This window comes from Engystomops pustulosus, chromosome 5, assembly GCF_040894005.1.
Source record: "Engystomops pustulosus chromosome 5, aEngPut4.maternal, whole genome shotgun sequence".
Lineage (NCBI taxonomy): Eukaryota > Metazoa > Chordata > Amphibia > Anura > Leptodactylidae > Engystomops > Engystomops pustulosus.
This window is the reverse complement of record NC_092415.1, coordinates 107,020,756-107,046,137: the sequence shown is the minus strand read 5'-3', so window position 1 is coordinate 107,046,137 and position 25,382 is coordinate 107,020,756. Positions and strand designations below refer to the sequence as shown.

The following is a 25,382-nucleotide window of genomic DNA, read 5'->3' as shown; positions in this document are numbered from 1 at the left end:
GGCTGGAGGATAGGAGGCCGCAGGAGGAGGTTGAAGGGCAGCAGGCTACAGAAGGAGGCTGGAGGCCAGAATGCCACAGGAGGAGGTTGGAGGATAGGGGGCCACAGGGGGTGGCTGGAGGACAGGTGGAAGCCACAGGAGGAGGCTGGAGGACAGGGAGTGGCTGGAGGACAGGAGGAAGCCACAGGAGGAGGTTGTAAGACAGGAGGACGCAGGAGAGGGCTGGAGGACAGATGGCCACAAAAGGAGGCTTGAGGACAGGGGGCCACAATATGAGGGAAGATTGGAAGAAGGATTAAAGGAAACCTACCACTTGTAGTGGCAGGTTTCCGATGGAAATACCGGGCACCAGCTCAGGGTGAGCTGGTGTCGGAGCTTATTTTAGTTAGTGTTTTAAACCGCGGTATCGCGGTTTAAAACACTTTTTAAACGCTATAGCCGGCGCAGGCAGGTACGCGCTCGGCGCTTACCGTGCGCGCGGCTACATAGGAAGTGAATGAGAGCCGCGTGCACGGTAAGCGCCGAGCGCGTACCTACCTGCGCCGGCTATAGCATTTAAAAAGTGTTTTAAACCGCGATACCGCGGTTTAAAACACTAACTAAAATAAGCTCTGGCACCAGCTCACCCTGAGCTGGTGCCCGGTATTGCCATCGGAAACCTGCCACTACAAGTGGTAGGTTTCCTTTAAGCAAAATTAAACTATGCTATGCCCCCAATGGGCGTGGTTTAGAAAAGGGTTGGGACTTTTGTCCCTCCTTCTCTTTCCCAAAAGTTGGGAGGTATGCTATATCCCTGGTAGAACAGCATCACTTTACAAATGAGCAGTTTACAAAAAAATGGGCACTAAGCCAGAACTTACTTCCATACATTGCCTGCTCTAATACCTATACGGTACATCTCTCTTCTAGCCATTCAGCTCTTTTATCTTTATATACCCTTTTCTAAATCAATGAACACTGCTCGTCTCTCTACATGCCCGCTGTCTATATAATGTAATCTCTCCCCGGCGCCTATCAATGAATACTGCTGATCTCTGTGTTAAACGAATCAGTGATGAATCAGCTAACTCCAATGCAATGCTGCTCCTCATTTCGTGACGAAAGCGCATCCCGGAAATAGGAGCCTGTTTGTCCTGGCGCTGGTTTAAGCACGGAACACGTGAGGTGAGGGTGGGTTCTGTGCCAAGTGTTGTATATAATGCTACATCCTCCCGTGCTGGAGATACACTCACACATAGCCTTTGTGTACAGCCGGAAGACAAGGGGACACTTGGAGTACAAGCTGTATGTGTGTATGCAGCTCAAGCTTCCCTGCCGTTACACTCCTCCGAATGACTGAGATCAGGGAGCGGGAGAAGTAAGGTGGAGGAGAGATTCCAAAAATGTATTCATGGCAGGTTACATGGCTTCTGTGTGTCCCGCTATGAAGAAGCTAAATGCTGTTGTGTCACTGTCAGAGCGGATGAGACTGCGGACACATGCTGTCTATACCTGGCCCTAGTCACATATAACGTTACACCCTGTAATGTGTAATTTACCTGTATACATATTTTTACAATAAAGTTTTAAGAGGGGAAAATCCTATTTTTAACGTAGTTTAACCCATTACAGGTGATGCCCTTTTTATCTTTGCTTCCCTCCTATTACTTTTGCTTATTTTATGCTTAGCACATAGTACTTTTTGGCATATTCCATGCCATATACTAGGAAGCAGGCAAATAATGTGGTAAAATTGACCAAAAAAGCATTTGCGCCATTTTGCTTGTGGGGTCTGCTTTTATGGCTTTCACTGCTCACTCCAAATGATACCTCTCCTTTATCCTTCAGGTCGGTACAATTACAGGGATATTAAAATCATATAGGTTTTAATAGATTTTAAAAATGTAAACTTTTTGTATAAATAAATAATTCTTTGTTTTTCCATATTCTGGCACTAGTAACTTTCTCATACTATAGGGAAGCGACAACATGAGCCAATATGGCGGCACCTATGCGCCAAAGGCTTTTAATGGTCTCTGGCAGGATTGCCAGAGGCATTAAATGGGTCAACACCCGTCATGAGTGCCAGCACTCATTGGGGGTGTTTGCCGCATGCTGAGATATAGTAATGGTGAAACAATAATGAATTGTGTGTAGTTTAATATAAATTGCCTCTTTATCTTATGGTCATTTTTTTCAATTTTTTTAGGCTCTGTTATCATTGATCTTTATATGGCTGAGGCTTGTCAACAGTTTCCTTCTGTGGTTGATCGTTATTTTACACGATGGTACAAAACAGGTAAAGTAAAAACATATTTTATTCCAAAGAGTAGAGCTGATGGTGTAGGCTTCTGCATCAACTGATTGGCAGCGTTACAGAAAGTTTGACCCACACTGATCTGAAGACTTTTTTTTTGGACGATATCTCTCAAAGGGAATACAGCTTGGAGAAGGTGTACTAGGGCTTGTTTTGGCACTGTTATGACATGCATACCCTGAAATAATTGCAATTACTTGTGAGCCATGTGGTGAGAGGAAAGCCACTTTCATAAAAAAAAGCCATAAGAAGTCCTGCTTGTAAAAAAAAATCTATGGAAGATACATTATGAGCATATGGAAGATGATGTTCTGCTCACAAGGAAACCAAAATGAAACTTTTTGGCATAAATGCCAACTGCTGTGTCTGAAGAAAAGGCACCACTGGTCATCTTCCTAAATGCACCATCCTCTTTGCGAACCATGGTGGTGGCAGCATCGCTACTTGCCTTATTAGGGACTGGAAAGTTGAGACTGGGGCAAAGCTTCACCTTCCAGCAGTGTAACATCCCTATTCATCTAGCCACTTAAGATGTATGAAGAGGATCAAGGGTTCCAAAAAACCTCAGCTGTACCAATTTCTTACATGCTTCATTCTGATAGTTTCCACTTTGCATCCCATCTGGGTCAGTATGACCAGATAAAACAAAAGTATAGAGTATTTGTTGGCCGTTAAATCGCACATGCACCTATGAAGCTGATGGATATAGATGAGATGAGTGTGACACATACCCTTAGTTCTGTAGTGCAGTATGATCACTGAGATACAAAATGTATGTTTGTTTGTTTTGTTTTTCTTTTCTTTTTAGCAATTGATAAAGAGAACCCGTCAGGCAAAATAACCCCCCCTAAACTAAATATAAATTGCCATTAAAGAGCATTGCCTCTATCCCTTCATTGTCCCTCTACATGCCTGTAAACTTAAGCAATGAGGTCCTAAAGCTGTATGCAAATGACCTGTGTGATGTCCAGTGAGTCATTAGCATATTGAAGCTGTCCAGCTTATTCATGAGTGGGAGGCACAGCCACACCCCTAGTGCTTGACTGACAGCCTGTATAATGATGTGAGGCTGCTCCATGTGCTTGCTGGTGGCCACACCCCCTGCAGCCTGTGTGTGTATGAGATACTACTATACACATGACTGACAGCCTGTATAATCATGCGCTTCCTGGTGCTGGTGGCCCCACCCCCAGTGCTTGACTGACAGCCTGTATAATAATGTGAGGCTGCTCCATGTGCTTGCTGGTGGCCACACCCCCGGCAGCCTGTGTGTGTATGAAATACTACTATACACATGACTGACAGCCTGTATAATCATGTGCTTCCTGGTGCTGGCGGCCCCTGCAGCCTGTGTGTGTGTATAGGAGAGATACAACAGCTCCAGGCAGCCATGTTATAGCAGAACATGTCAGGCACATGTGTAGCTGATGTCTGTGTATTAGGAGGGAGAGCATGTCAGCAGATGCAGCATACACAACAGCAATGCTTTACACACAGACATGAGCAGGGGGAGGAGAGGGGAGGGGTAACATGAGTGACATCACTGCCTCTGACCATGTGACCAGCCTCATTTACATAATAAAGAAAAGATGATTTTACAATGATTAATGTATGAATTGACTAGATAAAGGCTGTGATGGGATCCTTGTCCTGTCACTACTACCTGTTGGAGCAGCTCACAAGTGACACAGACCTGATGACAGGTGTCCTATAATGTCGCCATAATAGTAAATCAGTAGGCAGCAAGGGGAATATTAAGAGGGATTATGAGTTGAGCTCTTGGCATATGACAAACACTCCCAATCAGTTCTGGCGCTGATCACGGATACTAACCCATTTAATGCCTCTGGCAATCCTGCCAGTGCCCTTTAACACCTTGTTGACCGAGGGGTATAATACAGGCAACACCCGCCTGTCTCTGCCGTGGTCGGTGCTGGCACCGATCGCGGCAGTTAACCTGTTAAGTACCGCGGTCGAACCCAACCGCGGCACCTAACTTACCTTTACATGGGCGCCGCCATCTTGGATGCCCGATCGCCGCCCCCTGGAACGTCATCGGAGGGCGGGGATCGGTTGCTATGGCAGCCTAGAGTCTCATTGAGACTCGTAGGCTTGCCAGGTGAAATGATTTCTAATAGCCACCAGAGGGCAGGCTATTAAAAATCATTGTAAAATAGCTAGATACTGCAATACGGTAGTGTTGCAGTATATAGTATTAGCAATCGGACCCTGCAGGGTTAAATTAGCTTGGAGGATCTAAAACAATGGTAAAAATTTTTTTCAAAAAATATGAAAAAAATAGTAAAAAAAAGTAAAAGTTTAAATCACTGCCCTTTCCCTAGAACTGATATAAATATAAATAAACAGTAAAAATCAAACACATTAGGTATCATCGTGTCCCAAAATGTCCGATCTATCAAAATATATTAGCGATTTTTCCCAGGGTTTAACCCCGTAATGGAAATTGGCGCCCAAAGTCGAAAATGTCACTTTTTTGCCATTTTGAAAAATATCAAAAGCCCATACCGTCCTAAAAATGAAAGCATTAATAACGTCATCAAAAGTAGCAAAAAATTACACCATCCACAGCTCCGTACACTGAAGTATGAAAAAGTTATTAGTGCCAGAACATGGCAAAATGAAGAATTTTTTTTTTTTGTACAGAAGGTTTTAATTTTTTTTAAATGTATGAAATTATTATAAAACCTGTACAAATTTGGTATCCTCGTGATCGTACCGAACCAAAGAATAAAATAGACATGTGATTTGGGGCGCTCAGTGAAAGCTGTAAAATCCAAGCCCACAAGAAAACGGCGCAAATGCGTTTTTTCATCATTGTCACTGCATTGTGAATGTTTTTCCCGCTTCCCAGTATACGGCATGGAATAATAAATACCATCACTATGAAGTGCAATTTGTTATGCAGAAAACAAGCCCAAACAGAGCTCTTTACATGGAAAAATAAAAAAGTTACAGATTTTTGAAGGTCGGGAGTGAAAAATGAAAATGCAAAAACGAAAAAGGGCCACGTCCCTAAGGGGTTAAAAGCCTGGCGCACCATATTGGCTCATGTTATCGCTCCTCTGCAGTATGAGAAAGTTATTGGTGTCAGAAAATAGCAAATCAAATACATTTTTTTTTGTACACAAGGCTTACATTTTTAAACTCTATTTAAACAAAGGTGACATTTTATCAAAGTTGACATAGTGATCATAACAGAATTATTTTCTCCTAAACTGCCAACTTCCTGAAATTTAGGGCTACAGGATATAGACTGGGATCAGGTACTGCCACATGATGATACTAATTTTACATGGGAGACATTCAAATCTATACTGGGTCATTATATTATTACTATAGGTATCAAGTATAGACTGCCTGGAATACACCATCCATGCCTTACAGATAAAAGAGAATAAATTAAAAAATGTGGCATTTAAAAAATAGAAATTTGATGAAAGTCCCTAATGACTGGTATGCCACCAAGTAACTGGCGCAAGGCAAATGTGGTGCCATTATTCATAAATGGCTCTAGATTTTCGGCAAGCAATTAAAGGCCTGTAAGGCTAGCTGCCATTGTGGGAAAATATTGGAAGGGTTGCCAGGGCCCATTCTAGCATTTTTTTCTGCCTGAGGCAAAAATTTAAAATGCTGCCCCCTTCCCCCCGACCCTGGCGCCCAATGATTCTACCTCACACACTAGTAGTCAGTCATTAGGCACATACATTAGTGACATCTAGTACCTTATAGGTGATGAGCTGTTCCATAAGGAAGAGGACTTATTTCCTATTTCTCCTGGCCATGGTTCCTAATATAAGTATGTATGTATGTGTGTGTATTATATTATACAGGCAGTTACGTACAAGATGGGGTCTGTAGGTTTGTTCTTAAGTTGAATTTGTATGTAAGTTGGAACTGTATACTTTATAATTGTAAACCCAGACAAAATTTTTTGGGTCTCTGTGACAATTGAATTTTAAAAATGTTGGACTGCCATAAGAACCAGGATTAACACTAAAGCTTAATTGAAGACATCATTTATAACTGTTACAGCTGTTTATTGTAGCCTAGGAGTAAAGTACAGTGATGGCAAACTTTTTTAGTGGCCGAGTGCCCAAAAAGCAACCCAAAACCCCCTTATTTATCCTGAGGTGCCAACCAAAAATTAAACCAGTAACTTATTGCTCACAGTAGAAAGATGGAAAATTTGCATCATTTTAGCTTCTTTCCAGTGCCCCTCTGTACACAGAGAATTGTGGGGCCAGCAGGAGGTCCTCCAAAGATAATTCAGCCCTGTCTATTCATTCTCCCTCTTCCTACAGTCCCTAGTAACAAAGTAAGTATCAAAATATGACTGAAAGCAGCATCTTTTAAGTTGGTTTGGACTGCAAAAAGATTCTTTGAGTCCTGTCTGGCGTGCTGGGGCGATGGCCCGGGTGCCCACAGAAAGGGCTCTGAGTGCTGCCTCTGGCACTCGTGCCATAGGTTCGCCACCGCTGCCCAAGATGGTCTAAGAAATAGTGGGAAAAAAAATTAATAAAATATTAAACATTCACATCACCCCCCTTTCCCTAGAACTGATATAAAACATATACCCGATCTATCAAAATATAAAAACTGTTACGCCGGCGATGACCTCCAGAACGGCAAATGGCGCCCAAATGTCCGAAACGCGACTTTTACACCTTTTTACATGACATATAAAATGTAATAAAAAATTATCAAAATGTTGCACAGTCCTCAAAATAGTAGCAATGAAAACATTGGCTCATTTTGCAAAAAATGACATATCAAACAGCTCCATGCACCAAAATATGAAAAAGTTATTAGCGTCAGAAGATGGCAAAAAAATGTTTTTCTTTTTTGTACACATTCGTTTAATTTTTGAAAATGTATTAAAACGCAATAAAACCTATATAAATTTGGTATCACCGCGATCGTACCGAACCAAAAAATAAAACTGAGGTGTTATTTGGAGGGCAGAGTGAAAGTCGTAAAAACTGAGCCCACAAGAACGTGGTGCACACGCATGTTTTTTAAAATTTTTCACATTTGGAATTTTTTTCTGGCTTCCCACTACATGGCATGTTATAATAAATAACATCACAGGAAAGTAAATTTTGTGATGCACAAAATAAGCCCTCACACAGCTCTGTACACGGAAAAAATGAAAAGTTATGGATTTTTGAAGATGGAGAGTGAGGAATGAGCGACAATACCCTGCGTCCTTAAGGGGTTAAGATCGCATTAAGGAGAATGTGACATCAAATAGTATAATAAGTGCCAGCCAGCATGGGATTAATGAGGTTTAATGTGGATAAATGTAAGGTTATGCACCTGGGGGCTAATACTCCACAGGCAACATATGTCCTTGAGGGAGTAAATCTAGGGGAGTTTCTTGTTGAGAAGAACCTGGATATACTAGAAGATGTTTATTTTTTTTTGGGGGGGGGGGGTTATATTTTATAGGATGAGATAATCTTTTCAGGTATACCATTCAATTGCTAACAATGAGATTTTATTAACTCTTTCAGGGTGGGTGGGGTTTAAGAAAATCATGAATTCTAGTTTAGAATTTTTAGATTTTTTTATTTACCTGGCGTTCAATGTACCTTAAAAATATGTTCTCTTTCTATGGGTCACCACGACTACGGCATTTTATATAGCTTTTTTTCTTTTATGGTCAACTTGTTTTGCAAAATACAGAATTCATTGTGTGAGAAATTTGCTTCGTGTCACGGGTGGTCCCGCGGCCCATATCGCGGGTCACGGGCTCACCCGTGCTGCTCTGCCCCGCCAGCGCGTCTCACCTGTCCCGGCTCGCTCCCCTCCCCGACTGCTAGGGCGCGCGGCTCCTTCTCCAGATTTAAAGGGCCAGGCGCGCCATTAATTGGCGCTGGCCATATTGCCCAATTCTATATAAGCCTGCCTCTTCCTGCAAGCCCTGCTGGATCTTTGTGCCTCACAGCCTGAGAGAAAGCTTTACTGCAATTTTCCTGCGTTCCTGTGTCTCCTGCGTTCCTTTGTCCCTCCGTGTACCAGTGTTCCTCCGTGCTGCTGTCCTGTGTTCTGTGTTCCCGTACCCCTCTGCTTGGATCTCCTGTTGCTGACCCCAGATTGGACTCTGACTTTGCATCTCTGCCGCCTGCCCTGACTCTGTGCCTACACTTTAACCACGAGATTGACTGCCGTTCTTGTACCTCAACCTTGGCCGCCACTGCAGACAAGTCACACCTGAGGAACGACCTAGTGGTACCACACCGCAGCTTGTCTAACCCGCTTTGCGCCGTGCTCTGGTGAAAACCGGGTACCAGGTAGTGTCTAGAGTTATCGTCTGAAGTGGTCCAGAGGATCCACAACCCGCAAACCTGAGACTTGGTTTTGCGTTGCCATGTAGTAATGGGCATAACATTTTGTAATTTTTTTCTTTTATAGTACTGTTTATTTATTTTTTATTTTGTGCAAGACAAACTATATTTTGGTATCATGTTGTGATAAATGTTACTTTTTGATCACTTTTTTTATCCTGTTTTTATAAGAAAATATCATTTTTGCAAGTTTTCTTTTTACAGCGTTCATCATGCGGCTTCAGTAACAACTTTATTTTATTGTATGGGGTGTTACAGATGTGATGGCCTGAAAGCACAATCTAACAGGCATCTATTGAAGGCAGCCCTGGGGTCCACCGGGCTGCTACAGAATAATAATAATGATAATCTTTATTTATATAGCGCCATCAAATTCCATAGCGCTTTACAAACCATAGGGGACATATACAAATATAATACAGGTGGTCCCCTACTTAAGAACACTCGACTTACAGACGACCCCTAGTTACAAATAGGCCTCTGGATGTTGGTAATTTACTGTACTTTTGCCTTAGGCTACAGGCCTTTTTTTTTTTTTTTTTTAACTGTGAGAGCTGTAAACCTGTGGAATAGCCTTCCTCAGGTGCTGGTCACAGTAGGAACAGCAGAGCGCTTCAAGAGGGGCCTAGATGCCTTTATACATCAAAGTAACATTGATGATTGTGTTTCCTTCCTGGGTTGGTGGATATGTTTTTTTTTTTCAACCGTACTGTGTATCTAAGAAAGCAAAACTTTAAACTGTAAATTTTGTCTTTACTAGCATTTTTTCTTTTTCAGATGTAAAGGGACAACTTTATGAAGACTATTGCATACTGCAGCATTCAAACAGGTAAAGCAGGCAATTTAATGTATTTTTAAGCTATAATTTACACTTTTAGCAAGATAAAATTATTTCTTTTAAATCTTTAGGATACTTCTAGCAGCAGATTATAACCCAGGTGGTTTGGGGGACATCCCAGACTCAAGGCTTCTAGGGGGCTTACCCATGGCAAACAATTACCCATCAAGTTGAAATTACACAAAATGATATCATCTTCTGTAGTAGAGGCAATTCCTATGGTGCCTTCTTTTACCGTAGAGGAGATGCTGAATCCAGTCACTGGTATTTCTGGATATTTTAGGGCCCCCACGGTAGAGTGTTTTGCATGAAAACACACACGGCAGACACTTAAGTTTAGCACCAATTCCATGTTCTGGAATCCTTTATTCCTCCATTGCTTTATATGTGGGATAAAAATTACAACATAGTGCAATTTAACCATTACGAATTATTATTTATGTAAAAAAGAAATTTAATCTAATCACAAGCATAGAACTTAACTTTTTATTTATTCAAAGTTTTTTTTTAAGTCGTACACCAGGCTCTCACCACACTCAGAGAGTTTCACCGTGTCGGCTTCCGGGGTATTTTTATGTGAGCTAATTAAAATGCAGATAATGCCGCACATATTACACCCATTTAATAGTGACCTTCTTTATTAGTTTGGTTTGTGGATATATAACATAGCATATCTGTGAGATCCTCTTGTGAAGTTTTGTGAAAAAATAGATTGGCTCTCATACACATCTTGGGTATGTATGAACTCCTCACATCTTACGGTTTTGTGAAAGTATATTTGCTTTGTATTAATTACCGTAGTCTAGATTTGTACATATTTTAGTGGAAAAAATGACATGAAAATTAAAGTTATCAGTTTGTTAAAAAGTTGCATGAAGGTGGCAGTGTGTATAAAATAATACATTTGCATTTTTGGGAGTGTAAATTCTTGTTGACTATTGTGGTATATATAAATCTGCTCACTTTGACTTATTATTTTTGCACCCCTATTTGGTTGTACATCTCCACTGTGTGTTATGTGGAAATATATAATATATTTTTGTGATACAAGGTTGAATGAGGGTGATACCAGTTGTCAACGGTTGATCAAAACAAATTCAATTGCTAGGTAGTCTGCTTTCTAAAAATATAAAGGTTTGAGGGGTGCATTTGCTTTTTAAGGTATTTAACCCCTTAAAGGAAACCTTCCACTACGGATCTGAAGATGTCTGGGTAGGAGGATCAAAGAGGCTACTGGGTTGTGGAGTAGCCTCAGCTTTGGCTACTCCACGCCCCAGTAGTCTCTTAAGTAAATTTGCATATTACTCTCCTTAAAGATTAGAAAATATAGAGGTGAGTAAAGGATTTGCCCTAAAAAGGGCTATCCTTACATTTGTTAGATGCACCTACCACCGGATCTACCTTAATAGGTAGATCCATAGTGGTAAGTTTCCTTTAACGTCGCTGCCCTTTTTTTTTTTTTTTTTGCTTTGGAGCTTGTGTTCTAGGCAACAAATTGTCTTTCCTATAGAAAGTAGAAACTCGCACATGTTCACAGGAATCAGGTCTTTGTTTAATTGTTTCTTTAAAAAAATCCACAACTAGCATCACAACATATGGGTATGGACACAAACACAAAAACCAATGCATTTTGTCCCGTAGGACTTATTCATGGTCAAGGGTTTGAGGAAAACTCTAAACATTCTTATAATGGACGTAACCAACTAACTAAGGCAGGTTTAAAACTACACCCACCCATAACTTTAACCCTAAGGTGTCTGATCACTCCCACCATATTCTGCAATACTACTGTATTGCAGTATATGGGGATTTAGCAGTGCCTCTGTATCGGTCTACTTGTAGATCGTTACTTATGCTATCCACCCGCAACAGGGCATTTAGGAACGTCCAACAGTTGTGAGGGATTTAAACACCAGTATTTGCAGGCTGTTGCCATTTTAAAATTTCTAGCTGAAAAACTGACATGCATATATATTTCCTCATTTCAATGATTTGATGTACTCATTTAAATATGTGCGGTATCTATGAACTCTGCACATGTTAATAGTAGGTTTGAAACACATTTTCTGTTTGGGGCACATTTTTTTGCTTCAAAGTAAATTCTGCATTATTTTAAATAAAAATGTTCTCATAGAAACTTATTAATGTTATTAATATGGCCAAATGTCTATTTTTTATAAAAATATATGGTTTGTTGGGGTTTAGTATACTTGTTTATGCTGTCATATTTGTACACGTCAAAATTTAAAAATTGCTCTTGCCAAAAACGCAGCAAATTTTCCTGAATAATCTGGCAAGGAAAGGGATTGTGTTTTAACATTCATGTGCATAAACTTAGTGATGGCTAAGAATGAGGTGGGAAACAAAGGGTTGTCGGGGAATATTGAAATGTATGGCAGTCTCTTCACTTCTTCATATCAAGCACATTGCTTGTATTTAAGCTCCGTCACATTTACGGTACTTAAAATGTAGGAAACTACACCCATACCATGACCCATGAATGTGCCATCAAATATTGTGATATGGAAATTGTGTTCACTAAACTCAGCAATCACATTGTGCAGCCATCAGCAGGAGTGGAAAGCCACCCTTGTTCCCAAGTGAATATCTAAACCATCTATATGTATATGACACTATTATGACTTGCCTTTCATCTTTTAAATCTCTATTTATTTATTTTTTAGAATCTGCGTCATTACACTGGCAGAATGCCACCCTGTTCTTCAAAGTGGCAAAAATATTTCTAGTATTAGTTACCAAATCAGCGCCAACTGTAGTCGACTTCAAAACAAAGTGTCAGGAAAGTCTAAAAGAGTAAGTATGTGACATTGTATGCAGTTTGTTTATGACTGAATCATTGTTAGAATGTTTATTATACTGTTTAATGCCTCATCACCACAGACCTTTTTAATTTTGCATTTCTGTATTTAAATCCTTGCCTCGCGAAAGCCAATACTTTTATTTTTTCGGACCTGTATGGTGGTTTGTTTTTTGCAAGACTAAAATTGAGTTTACGCCCTTTTCTTGCTTGGTGGTGTTTTTACATTTTTTCTCTGTGTGGTACAAATTACACCTCTCCTTTATCACTTTCCCGCCATTGTTGTTTTTTTTTTTTAATTTGTTCAATTTTTTGCTTCCCTCCTTTAAAAATCTGGAAGTCCCTTCATTTATTGTAGGAAATATCATTTTTTGATATATATGTATCTTGGTTTATGAAATAAAGTAAAAAAAAAATCCATAACTTTTTACATTTACATAGCTGTATAAGGGCTTGTTTTCTGTGTAACAAATTGTACTTTCTTTTGCCAGTATTTTATTTTCCATGCAAGAAAAAGAATACAAATGCAGTGAATCTGATGAAAAAACGCTTTCTGACATTCTCTTGTGAGCTTTGTTTTTACATCTTTCACTGTATGTTTAAAGGGACACCTGCCCTTTATTTTAGGGTCGGTGCATTTACGGTTATACTGCCATATTATAGTATAGCATTATATGACGTTTTTACACTTGATTTGTGACAGCACTTCAGAAATGACCAATGCCGTCACAGGGAGTCACAAGGACAGCCACTATAGTTTTCTGGCATACAAATGTCTCAATGGCAGATTTTTGTGAATTGGGCAACTTACTCCACTTTTCCCTTTAGCAAGCATGATAAACCAGGAGCACTTACTGTATGTACTCGAGTATAATCTGAGACCCCTAATTTTAACACTAAATAGTGCAAAACTATTAAATCGAGTATAAGCCAAGATTGAGAAATAAATTGGTCACAGCCCCCCCCCCCCCTCAGTATATAGCCTGCCGTACTCGGGCAGCACACTAAGTGATGTCAGCCGACGTCATTGCTTGTGAGCTGCCATCATTGCAAGGGGACCCGAAGAGGTACTGGACCATTGTAAGCAAGAAGAGGACCTATGGGGGGGGGGGGCGTCAGAAAGGGGAGTATAGTATTACATTTTTTACAGACTCACGTATAAGCCGAGTATATACAGTACTTGTAGATCCAGGTGCCGTGCCTTTGGTAATCTTATATTTGTTATCAAATGGCCAACTTCCTTCTAAAAGCCACTTTCTAAATTCTGCTAATGAGCCTGAAGGGCTCTTGGGGTGTTACCAGAGCTGCTGCATTCTGCAGATTCCAAGGCTTTTACACTGTGCTGGAGCATTTCCCCTTCCTCTGCTGCTGTGAGAACATCAGGCAGAGGGAGGTGGGGGGGATGCAGAGGGTGTGACAGTGTAACCACCTGCAAAGCTACAGTACGGGGGCGCTGGTAACGCCCCCCATGGCCCTCAGGCTCATTAGCATAATTTTGAAAGTTGATTTTAGAAGGAAGGAGGCCATTGATAACTAACAAATATAAAAATATTACCACAGTCTGGATCTATAAGCATCTCTATAAGCCAATTTAATCAAGATGTGATGGATGTGATTTTGCTTCAAATTCATAACATTTCCTTCCTGGTGTAAAAAAACACTTTGGAATCTGCTAATTTTTTTCAGCAAAAAGTCTCAAATACACTGCTGACATTAACACATCATATGCCACATTTCTGAAGATGTCTAGGCCACTACGATTAAGACTGACTTACAAAACTCTCTTATTATACCCTAAAAAAACTGGCACAAAAAGCCTGCTTAACAATAAATCCCCCCCCCCCCCCCATTGAGTAGATGCATGCATAAAATGATTGTGTGGCCCCATTCACTGCTTTTAGACCCTGCTGTACCTCCATGTGGAATACAAAAATCACACTATCTTCTTTTGGTTGCCACATTAAAAAACAAATTAAGTAAAAATGTAAATTGCTCCAGCCTGGTTTACACTGCTTTTGATAATTGCCATAGAGGTCCTTATGAGTTAGTCTTGATATTAGAAGTAGTAGAAATTCCAGTCACAAAAAAGGGTTTTCTTGCTTAATGTATTATTCTTTTCACAGCAAACAACTGTGACATTTCGGGCCTCAAACACAGACTTTCCTCACACTGTAATATATACAAAATCAATATACAAAAAATTCATGTGTCTGAAAAGAAGATTTTACAGATAGTAGGCAAATCATACTAGATAGAAAAAAAATTATTCCGGTCTGTTGGTTTTGTAAAGAGATCCGACCAAAGGGTACCATCTTGTTCTTTAGTTATTTGGTGTCAAAAAAAAAAAAAATCCATTGCTTTCAAGTCATAGTTAATAATGAATTGCAACTTACGCAAGACTGAGTTCAACTCGGAAAGGAATCCAAATGGGAATTTGTACTACTTTTAGGAGGGATTGGGTCCCTTTCCAGAGCACATGGATGTGCAGCTGAATTTTTGACTTTAGTCTTATTGTGTCTGATGAGCTCTGTTCATATACCAGCTGCATTTTTTGGTGTGGCGTTAGTGTGCATCATATGTGGGGGAAAAAAACCATTTTGCTTAACTCCCGACCCCTAGTTACGAATGGCGCTCTCTGCCCAATGTGACCTCTTGTGATGTTTGCTGAAAATTTTTTGAACTATAGCCCCAAGCTGTAATGATCATATAACATAAGATTTATGAAAGGTGTTTGTAGCTTAGCTTTATTGTTCATTCTTGTTCCCATCACAACCTAAAATATTGAAATCTAATTGTCACAGTGACAAAAAACTCTTAATTATAGCAGTTCCAACTTGATACAGATTCAACTTAACCTACAAAACCTGTCTTGAACGTAACCCAGGAACTAGCTATATCCTCAATGCAGGATTCATTACAAAGGTCTGAAAAAAAATTAAATGAATTGCTTCTAATACAGTTTTTTTCCTTTTTTTTTTTTTTTTTTTTCAGGGGGCTCAGTTCTTAACAGAGTTTGCACCTTTGTGTCGCATAACCTGTTGTGATGGTGATGAATACACTATTTACAGGTGCACATTTTTCAATTACAGTAAACCACTTAGGACAAATTTAATATGTTAGCTCGGTAGATTCTTTGCAGTATTAGAGCTCTATGGCTATTGAAGTGCTTAGTAGTTGACATGTAAACTGATCCTTAAAAAATGTATGGGATAAATGTATAGGACCTATATGTTGAGGGATTTATGGGGCAGACTTTCCTCTGTATGAGAGACATCCTACAGCAAATCTTTAGCCATTAGCAAATGAAAGAGAAACTGAGAATTTAAGACTGGAAAGTGTAATTCTCCTCATGTACACACTGTACTGGGGATCTATGTACAGCTTGTTGAAGGTTACTTATGCCTCAAGCCTATCATTGGTCTATTTTTCTTCCTTCTGTTCTCCTAGTTGTATCAGAGGACGATTACTGGAGGTAAATGAAAATATTCTTCACAATCCTGAGCTACTTAAGGAAAAGGTGAGACCATAGACTCCTCAAATTCTGTATAATGATCTAAACCATTTTAAAGCATAACTGTAAAGTTACAGACAAAAAAATAGTTTTAGCACAGCTTGAGAGAGCCTTTGATAACAATTCCAAGGATACCTGTATCATGTTACTGGCTTCTTCCTAGCCTGAGAGAGATCTGGTGTATATAAAATTAGATTCAGATTCATCTAATTCTGATGTGGGTGAGCAATTCCTGGTTGTGACATCGGCTCACCTCCTGAAACCAGAAGAAAAGAGCATGTTTGTAATTGGCCGATCTGAAGCACCTGCTTGTGACATCACTACAGACCATCACAACAAGCCTTCTGGATTCTCTAGCTGTACTATACGGTTTCCCATGGCAAATAGAGATTAACCTGGGGGGCAAGGTAAAACCTCAGCTAGCAGCTAAACACCTGCAGATAAGCAATTCCTTGGGCCAAGGTTTTACTTTAAAGTAAATGTTAACCCTGAACATAACACAAATTCTCATCTTTAATTGACTAAACAAGTTATTCATGTAATATTTCTGCTCTCCAACTCAGCCATCGACAGAAGGTTACATTGCAGTTGTGCTGCCAAAATTTGAAGAGAGTAAAACGGTGACAGAGGGACTTCTTTCCCAAACGCAATATGAAGAAGTCCTGCTGAAGCGGACATCGATACCAGATTCAAAGGTGGATTTATAAAATCAAGTCTAAGCAGCCTTTACAATTCTACCTCTACGTGGAATGGCCACTATTTATAAGCCATAAGTTACACTATGGACTGTACATCATGTTCACATCTCGTTTTTTTTATTACTTGGTATTAGAATCGTATGTTTACATGTAAGAAACTCCTCAAAATGTGGACTTTGCACAGATGAAGGTAACTGGAGGAGATCTATATTTCATTTCTTCCATGTCTTTAAAACCTGACACGTTTGCTTTAATTGTCTTTTTCGAAGTCTTGGAAAAATGTGAATGGTTAGAACTGAAATGTAATTTCCTGGTTGCACTCGCTTAATGGTAATGTTCAATGCTGTGCCAACTTGAGACTTTTTGCCTTTTGAAGCAATTAAAATATCTTTCTATATGACAATACTTTCCATTTTATGCATTTAAATTTTTCACATGACAGAAAATAAGTTTGTTGCTGTAACCAGGACAATCTATGAATATTGATTTTACTGAATTGCATAGTGTATAATAAGGATTGGCAAAGTAGGTGACATTGGTTGTACACTGGTCCAAAAAAAAACAAAAAACTAGCTGTAGTACCTGGTGTTACCCAGGATGGTAAATAGATGCATTATTGTCTGTATAGACAGTATATGATACCCTGCAGAATTAGTATACACTTAAAAGGGAACCTGTCGCTACATTTAAATAAACCTTTTTATAACCTGCTGAAATTGTTCCTCTTCATGCCTATAAACTCACATTTTGTTACCAAAGTTATCTCTCAGTGAATGCAAATCACCCTATGTGAATCCGTTCCGTGTCTTCCTCCGCACTCAGTCTAGCATATTCATGCTACACTCCTCCACAGTGGTCGTGGCAAGAGGCTGGAGGCACTACCAAGAGACAGGCCAGTACACCAGGAGACGTGGGAGGGGGGGGGGCGTAGGAGGGCCCCTGTTTCTGCAGGAACTGTTAGAAACAGACTCCAAGAGGATGGCGCCCTGTGTTCTTCACAGATCAAAGCAGCTTCACACTGAGCATATGTGACAGATATGAAAGTTTAGAGATTCCATGGAGAGCACTCTGCTGCCTACATCCTTCAGCATGACCGGTTTGGAATTTTGTTGGAAGTCTGCACAGCCCTCTATGTGCTTGCCAGAGGTAGCCTGAATGCCATTAGGTACCGAGAGGAGGAGTTCCTCAGGCCCCTTGTGAGAGACCATATGCTGCTGTGGTTGGCCCCGTGTTACTTCTAATGCAGAATAATGCTAGACCACATGTGGCTGGAGTGTGTTAGCAATTCCTGCAAGATGAAAGTACTGAAGTTATGGACTGGCCCGTTCCACAGACCTGAATCTGATTGAGCATATTTGGGACATAATTTCTTGCTCCATCCACCAACCTCAAGTTGGCGGTTGCTTTAGTCCAGGTCATGGAGTAGATCCCTTAGAAGACCATCCACAACATCATGATCATGCCGAGACATTGTTGGGGTGGGCATAAAAGCACATGGAGGCCACGCACAATACTGTGCCTTATTTTGACTTGAGAACATTAGATCAAAGCTGGTTCAGCCTGTAGTGTGTTTTTCCATTTTAATTTTGTGTGTGATTCCAAATCCAGATTGAATCCAAATTGGTTAATACATTTCCATTGATTTTCAGTACATTCAACTTTGTACACAAAATATTCTCATTTAATACTTTATTCAGATCTAAGATGTGTTATTTCAGTGTTTCCATTATTTTTTTTGACAGTGTATATTAGATCATGGTCAATGAATCAGTCACCATCTATGAAAGAGGACATAGAGTAGAGAAGAAAAAAGTGGGGTGAGTGAAAGTTACATTAAGTTAAAGGTGTGATGGTCCTGCCTGAAAAGATGGGTTTTGAATTTTACTGTAGCATAGTAAAAATAAGTATTCTTCTAGAACTTCAGCATGACTTGTTACTCTGCCTCCTGATTGTTGCACACATCAACCTGGATTTGCCAGTAGCGTGATGTCAACAGTAGGGGATTCATTCTAATCCCTGCACTAGCAATTGATAAAGGCTTGGATATAAGCTGAAACGCGTTCTGTATGTAATATGTAAACAGCGAATAAAAACACTTCAGCAAACAGAAGAAAAGTGAGTGCCGGGATATTTCTTTCATACTGAAATTTGGCGTTCCTTAGTCTCTCCACGTGCACCACGCGAACACTGAGTGCCGTACCTTTTGTGTTACTTTGACTTTTGAAACACAACCCAATGTGGCCCCTGATTTAAAACATCCAATGGCAATGGTGTGGACAAAGTTAATTATTTATAACAATAAAAAACATCTAAAAATTAGGAAGAAAAAAAAACTCCAAGTGATCATGAGCAAACTGTAAACGAGCCTTGACATGACGCTTTGAAAGTAAAGGTACCTTACGTGCTCGTCTGGAATGGAGACCACTGCGGTGGAGTACGTTAATTATGGTATTGACTGAAACCAATGTCCCCACTGCCATGAGATGTTCCCAGAGCTCCTTCCTTGTTATCCTTGGGTTAGCCTTGACTCTTCAGACAAGCCTGGCCTCGGCACGGGAGGAAACCTTCAAAGGCTGTCCAGGCCGTGGAAGGCTAACAGTAGTTCCATAAGCCTTCCACTTCCGGATGATGCTCCCAATAGTGGAGACAGGTAGGCTCAACTCCTTGGAAAGTGTTTTGTACCCCTTGCCAGCCTTGTGACCCTCCACAATCTTGTCTCTAATGGCCTTGGAATGCTCCTTTGTCTTTCCCATGTTGACCATGTATGAGTGCTGTTCACAAGGTTGGGGAGGGTCTTAAATAGTCAGTCAGAAAAGGCTGGAAAAACAGATAATTAATACAAACATGTGAAGCTCATTGTTCTTTGTGCCTGAACTACTTAATACTTTAGGGGAACCAAACAGAATTCTGGTGGTTTGAAGGGTTGAATAATAATTGACCCATACTTTCATGTTTAAAATTTATTAAAATTTAACTGAGCAACATAAATTTTTGGTTTGTAAGATGTATGCATCTGTTAATAATTCCTGCTCTTGTTTGAAGGCTCTTATTTGCTTCTTATCAAACCTGCTATATCTGCAGGGGGTTGAATACTACTTGTAGGCACTGTATCTATTTGATTATTGCATAAAACATACAAGACAAGAAATGGAGCTCAAAACATCAAAATTCAAAACTGATACGACTTCCTGTCTTTTATTTAGTTTGTGTCAGGTTTCTCTGTTGAGCAACTTCTTCCTGGGATCTCCTAAGCAGACAGGTTTTGTACTCCTTTCGATAATTATTTTTGAAAACCCTGTACAGTCTCCTCCAGGTGCATTCTGAAAGAGTCTGCAGACGATAGATGGGGTTTTTTTGCATTCTATAGACCCTCTCATTTGCTCTTTCAAGGGACAGCTGTACAGTTCATCCTTCCTCCTGAGCGGATGGTTCCGTTGCTACACTCCCCAGCGCTCTAGCGGTCATAGCACCGCACATCTATCCACCTGTCTCTTTCTCAATATACCATGCAATCCGTGCCTGATGAAGGTCTCTGCGTAGACCGAAACGTTGCATTTTTGAATTGGATTGCCATTCTAAACCTCCACTTGTAATAAATAAAAAAATGTATCATGTTCAAATGAAAACGAACAAGGAGTGGCAAGTATTCTTTTTGAGAAAATTGTCGATGGTTTAGTAGCCTACTCGAGCACCCGAAAAACTACTCTCCTAGAGTGACGTGTATTATCTCTACACGATCTTTTAGTTAAAAACCTGTCAGCTGTTCTGGAATTCTGACACCACTACCTTTTTATAGAGCAGCTCACAGGGTTACCATCAGCTTAAATCTCGGTACCTCCTTCCGCTACCAGTGAGTGCATGAGACATATAACTTACGATTAGAACAAGCCAAAGGCTCACAACATACATCATACCAACATACACACTTTATTTATTTTTCAACACCTGTGACTAAACAAGAAAAGGAAGGGGAGAACCAGGCTGCTGTTGTATTTCAAAGAAACAAAATTACCAGTGAGTAACTACCACCCTCCCCCCCCCCCCCCCATCATAACCGCACCCAGTTAGAATAGCATAGATAATTTTAGGGAGGGATCACCAAGGATAGTACCATACGTTAAAAAGATAACCTCTGTGGACCCACTGTATAGCATCTGAAAAAAAGTGTGCGGGGAACACCAGGCAGCTGCCTGACAAATCTGGTTTATGGAGTAACCTCTCTACTCTGCCCACGAACAGGAGACTGCTCTAGTGGAATGGGCTTTAAGGGCCTCAAGAATTGGAAGATTAGAAGCTGAGCTTATGGCCATCTTAAACCACCTAAATGTAGTTTTTGCTGAGGATGTTTTGCTCTTATTCTTTGCTTGTTTATCCTTTTGGGGATATCTGAAGATCTCCAACTAGTGGGATCTGTCCAAGTAAACTTTAGTGGCTCGCTTCACATCCAATTTATGGTACTGTTCCTCTCGGTCAGATGAAGGATTATCACAAAAAAGAGTAGTCTATTTTCCTTAGATCTGTAAAACATTGAGGCCACTTTTGGAAGGAAGGCTGGATCAGTGAATAGTACTATTCTATCCTGTAAAATCTTGGTATAAAAGGACTTGCAATACAGGTCAGATAATTCCCCTACTCTGCGGGCTGAAGTTAGCCACCAAGATGACAGTTTATTGAACTGGACTTGATGGGGTCAAAAGGTTCTCTAATTAGATGATTGAATACTAATGTAAGATTCCAAGGGAGAACCAAGCATCTTCTAAAAGGAACATACAGTACAGGAGGCTGCCTTGAAAAACCCAGGGATGGGAGGCTAAGGATTTCCTGATATCCTGCATGTGTTGCTTCCTCGCTCAGATCTGCCGGAGTTCACTTTCTTCTTCCTGGTGTATGTAAGTGCATTGACAATTTGTATGTTAAATCTTGCGCTCAGTCCGAATCAGTCGGATTGTCCGACGGCATGTCCCAGCAGTCTCATTTTATGTACCAACCTTTTATGCGACACGGTGTCAAATGCCTTTTGAAAAGTCCAGAAATGCAACATCCACAGCATCCCCCAGATCCAGTCTGGAACCTACTTCCACGTAGAAGCCAATCTGACATGACAGAAAACTCTATGACTATAAACTCATGCTGATTTTGGGTTATAAGGTTATGTACAGTGAAATACACCAGGATAACATTTCTAACAAACCCCTCCAATATTTTCCCCACAACAAAAGTTAGGCTCACAGTTCTGTAATTTTGATACCCTGTCAGGTCTGTTGGTTAGGATAGTTTATTGTCCTTTGGTCTCTGGGGTTGAATTATCAACAGGGATGAAAAATCTTCAGGAAACCCTTTTTCTTTTTATGTCTGATGCTTTTTCTGAAATTCTATCCAAGGAGGATCTGACTAAAAAGTCACCATCACACGGAATGTTACAAAGGTGATTTTTGGAGGCAATGTCACTGCTCCAGTTTTCAAGCCAGAAGGCTCTCCAGGCCGAATTGGATAGGGCTGTTGATCTTGCAGATAGCCTGAGTGCTTCAACTGATGCATTAGCTACAAAAGCAGAGGCCTTTTCGGCAGAAGTGATATCAGTAATGATCTGATTTCTTGGGGTGCCCACTCTCCTTTTTTCCTCTAGCTGTGTCAGCCACATCAATAAGGATCTTTAAAAGCAAGTAGCCGCTATATTGGGCTTGAATGCGCCAGGCAATTCTTCCCAGGAATGCCACAGAAAACTATCAGCTTTTTTTATCCATGGGATCCTTGAGTACTCTTGAATCTTTTAATGGGAGGGCTAATCTTCTGGATACCTTTTGATATTTCAACATCAACTCTAGGTGCTCTATCCCATTATTCTCTTTCCATGAAAAGGGATACTTTCTTTTCGTTGCTATAGGCACAAACCCCTTCCTCTTCGGTCTCTTCCGTTCTGAACCCATTAGGGATGTTATATTTTCAGGTACAGGAAAGACCTTTTACTTTTTCCTTCAAGCCCCTGGAACAAAATGTCCCTGAAGAACACTGCTCCTTCCTGTCCCTCATTCCATCATTGGCCTGACTAGTTTCACCGGATGGTCCGTGTCCTCTGCACGAAATATGGGCCTACCAGAATTGTCCTCATCTAAATCGGAATCTATCTCCCAGTCTGGGTCAGAATTATTTGATAATATTGCTGCATCCCAGGAATTAGGGGCTGATCTTTTAGTGGCTCAGACTGAATTACGAACCTCTAGCTGAATAAAGGAGTGTATGGAATCGAATAATGCATTTTGTTCCTGAGAAATAAAAAGTTGAAGACAATATTCACAAGTGGGCTTATCATAGTAGGGTAAAAGGCTGTCTCTGCAGGCTTCACACTACTGGTTCTTAGGTTTACAAGTAGCCTTCATACTAGGGGTCTCTTCCTTCTAAAATAAAATCACATAAGAGACCATCAGAACTAGTTTAGAGGTTTGGTAGGGCCTACTCACTACCAATACAGGACTAAATCCTGGATCATTTACCATAGTGGTATTGGCTGAATCTCTTCCACTATGTGAACTCATCATGGAGCCAGTGGATACCCACAGGTGGTGGTATGCGTCTGGCAGAGACCAGGAATGTGGTCATCGGTTGCACAGAGAGGGATGGGCGCCTTCATTAAAAGGAACCAAATATCATTGAATGCCCACCCCAGGGACCACCTTCATCACTGCAAATAGCTGTACTGCCTGCAGTGATGAAGGTAAGGTAACCCTCTCCCAGGGACAGCTGCAACCACAGCGGTGTACTTCAGGACTCCCCCTCTCCCATGACGGGTCACCTCACTGAGGTGGTTCTTGGTCTCCCACCAGGGACATACCAACACTGGTAGTGGAAGGAAGTACCAAGATTTAAAGACCTCAGTTTCCTGTCCCTGGAGGCAGACACTCTCTGGTTGGGTGCTGCCATGGTGAGGAGGGGGGATATTTATATGAATATACAGATGCAATAATTGGGGACTTGTATCTTGTAATTTTGCATTTCTGCATTCTGGCACTGACAACTTTTTCATACTTCAGTGTACAGAGCTGTGTGTGGTGTCATTTTTTGTGAGATAACATTTTCATTGCTACCCTTTTATTAAATCTTAAATGGCGAAAATGTGGCATTGTGGCATTTGATCAGATATTTTTGGATGCGCTGGTACCCAACAGGTTTCTGATTTTTTTCTGTTTATGTATATATCAATTCTATGGAAAGGGAGGTGATTTTAATTATTTTCTAACCGTTTTAAAGTACTTTCACTCTAGGTTCTCTGATTGATCCTACCATATATTGGCATACAACAGTAAAGAAGTATAAGGGGATTTTTAAGGATCGTGCATTACAATGTGGCACTGGCAGAGTTTTTACCTCAGCTCCTGTAGTTAGATGTCCTGTCTTTCATCAAGTTTATCCACATAAATGGTAGGTAAAAAACCGGGTTGTTGTTAGACACGCTGTCCGATATATAGTTGAGTCTGTGATGAGAACTGCTGGGTTTTATTTTACCAAGTCAATCTGCTTTGAAGATTCTCTTTTATTAGCTACAACTTGAGAGACTCTAGAATTTCCTGAGGAAAATTTTTCTGTGAAGCTGAAGTCGTCTGGTAACTGTGGACATGTTAGAGGTGCCATGAAGAAACCTAGGACCAATGTTACTCTCCTGTAATAGCTATAGCTCCAATCCTAGACATCTTTATCTTCTTTACCTTTCCACTGACCTGCCTACCAGCATAAAAAAAAATGTCCAAATACGGAATAAAAGATCCCTGTTCTTTTCTTATGAAGGAGGACATCTCTGACACTAATTTCATGAAGACCATGGGAGTGCTCGGAACTGTGTTTTAGGACTCCATGTAGATAGACCCTTCGATACCTTTGTTTTAAAAATATTGAAGTGCGTAGGGCCATACAGCTTTTTTACAGGAAAAAGGGTTGAGTAAACCCCCAGCCCTTCCTCTTGTACAAGAACCTCTACCAAAATCCCTTTCCTATCAGTGACTACACATCTATTTCCATAGCCTCCTTTGCTAATCTGCCCGACAGCTTTGTAATTTAAGTAATTTAATGTAAGTTTTTGCCTCCTCTGCCTGGAAGCCGCAATGTGAAATTTTGAATTAGACTTGGTAATTCGGTTTCCACTAGTACACCATGACAGCCCACCTGGAGGTTGCTCCTATTCTCCGTGGGACAGGAAGTAGTGAGATTAAATGGCCCTCCCTAGCAACCCTTTACCAGTGTCTACCAGAGTATCACTAGGAGATTGTGAAAATACCTAACACAACTAGAATATAATATAGGGGAGGGAATAAACCAGCGCCGTCATGGTGGACTAGTGGAAACTGAATTACCTTTAAGTCTATTTCTCGATTTACCACTTCGTCCCGCATGACAGCCCACCTGGAGACTTACCAGATACTGTTTTTAAGGAGGGACTACTGTCTAAAGAATCTTCCTACCAAAGGCTAGATCCTTAGAAGACTCCACATGCAGACCATAATGGCGGACAAATGTTAATGGGTTTGCCCAGGTAGCAGCACAACATATTTGATCTAGTGATGCCCATTTATTTTCTGCCCCAGATGCCGCCATCACTCAGGTAGTGTGCTTTAAGAGGACGTGGAGAGGGCGCGTCTGATGAAGTATAACATTCACAAATTGTAGTCTTTAACCAACAAGCAATCAAGGCTCTTGTTCTTCCTTTTGAACTGCAGAAAAAGATTAGAATCCTCTCCATGCCTGAGTTGCTTCAAGGTATTGAGAAATTGTCCTTTTGACATCCAAATAGTTCAATTTCCTTTCCTGGGAATCTTTTGAATTCTTATAAAATAGGATAATCCTATCTTCTAGCATGCGTAGGAG

General features: G+C 40.6%; 1 protein-coding gene across 9 annotated transcripts in view; it reads left to right on the top strand.

Moving 5' to 3' along the window:
- Nucleotides 1–858: 858 nt before the first annotated feature.
- Nucleotides 859–25,382, top strand: part of ABITRAM (actin binding transcription modulator) — a 35,955-nt gene continuing 11,431 nt past the window's right edge. For 2 of the 9 annotated variants that reach the window (XM_072152810.1, XM_072152808.1), the window contains exons 1-8: nt 1,175–1,292; nt 2,189–2,278; nt 9,442–9,493; nt 12,187–12,316; nt 15,312–15,388; nt 15,768–15,837; nt 16,395–16,526; nt 18,272–18,346. In XM_072152810.1, coding sequence (XP_072008911.1) covers nt 1,199–1,292; nt 2,189–2,278; nt 9,442–9,493; nt 12,187–12,316; nt 15,312–15,388; nt 15,768–15,837; nt 16,395–16,526; nt 18,272–18,295 — 669 coding nt within the window. In that variant the 5' untranslated portion in view covers nt 1,175–1,198 and the 3' untranslated portion in view covers nt 18,296–18,346. The other 7 variants (XM_072152811.1, XM_072152809.1, XM_072152813.1 and 4 more) reach the window with 7 other exon arrangements.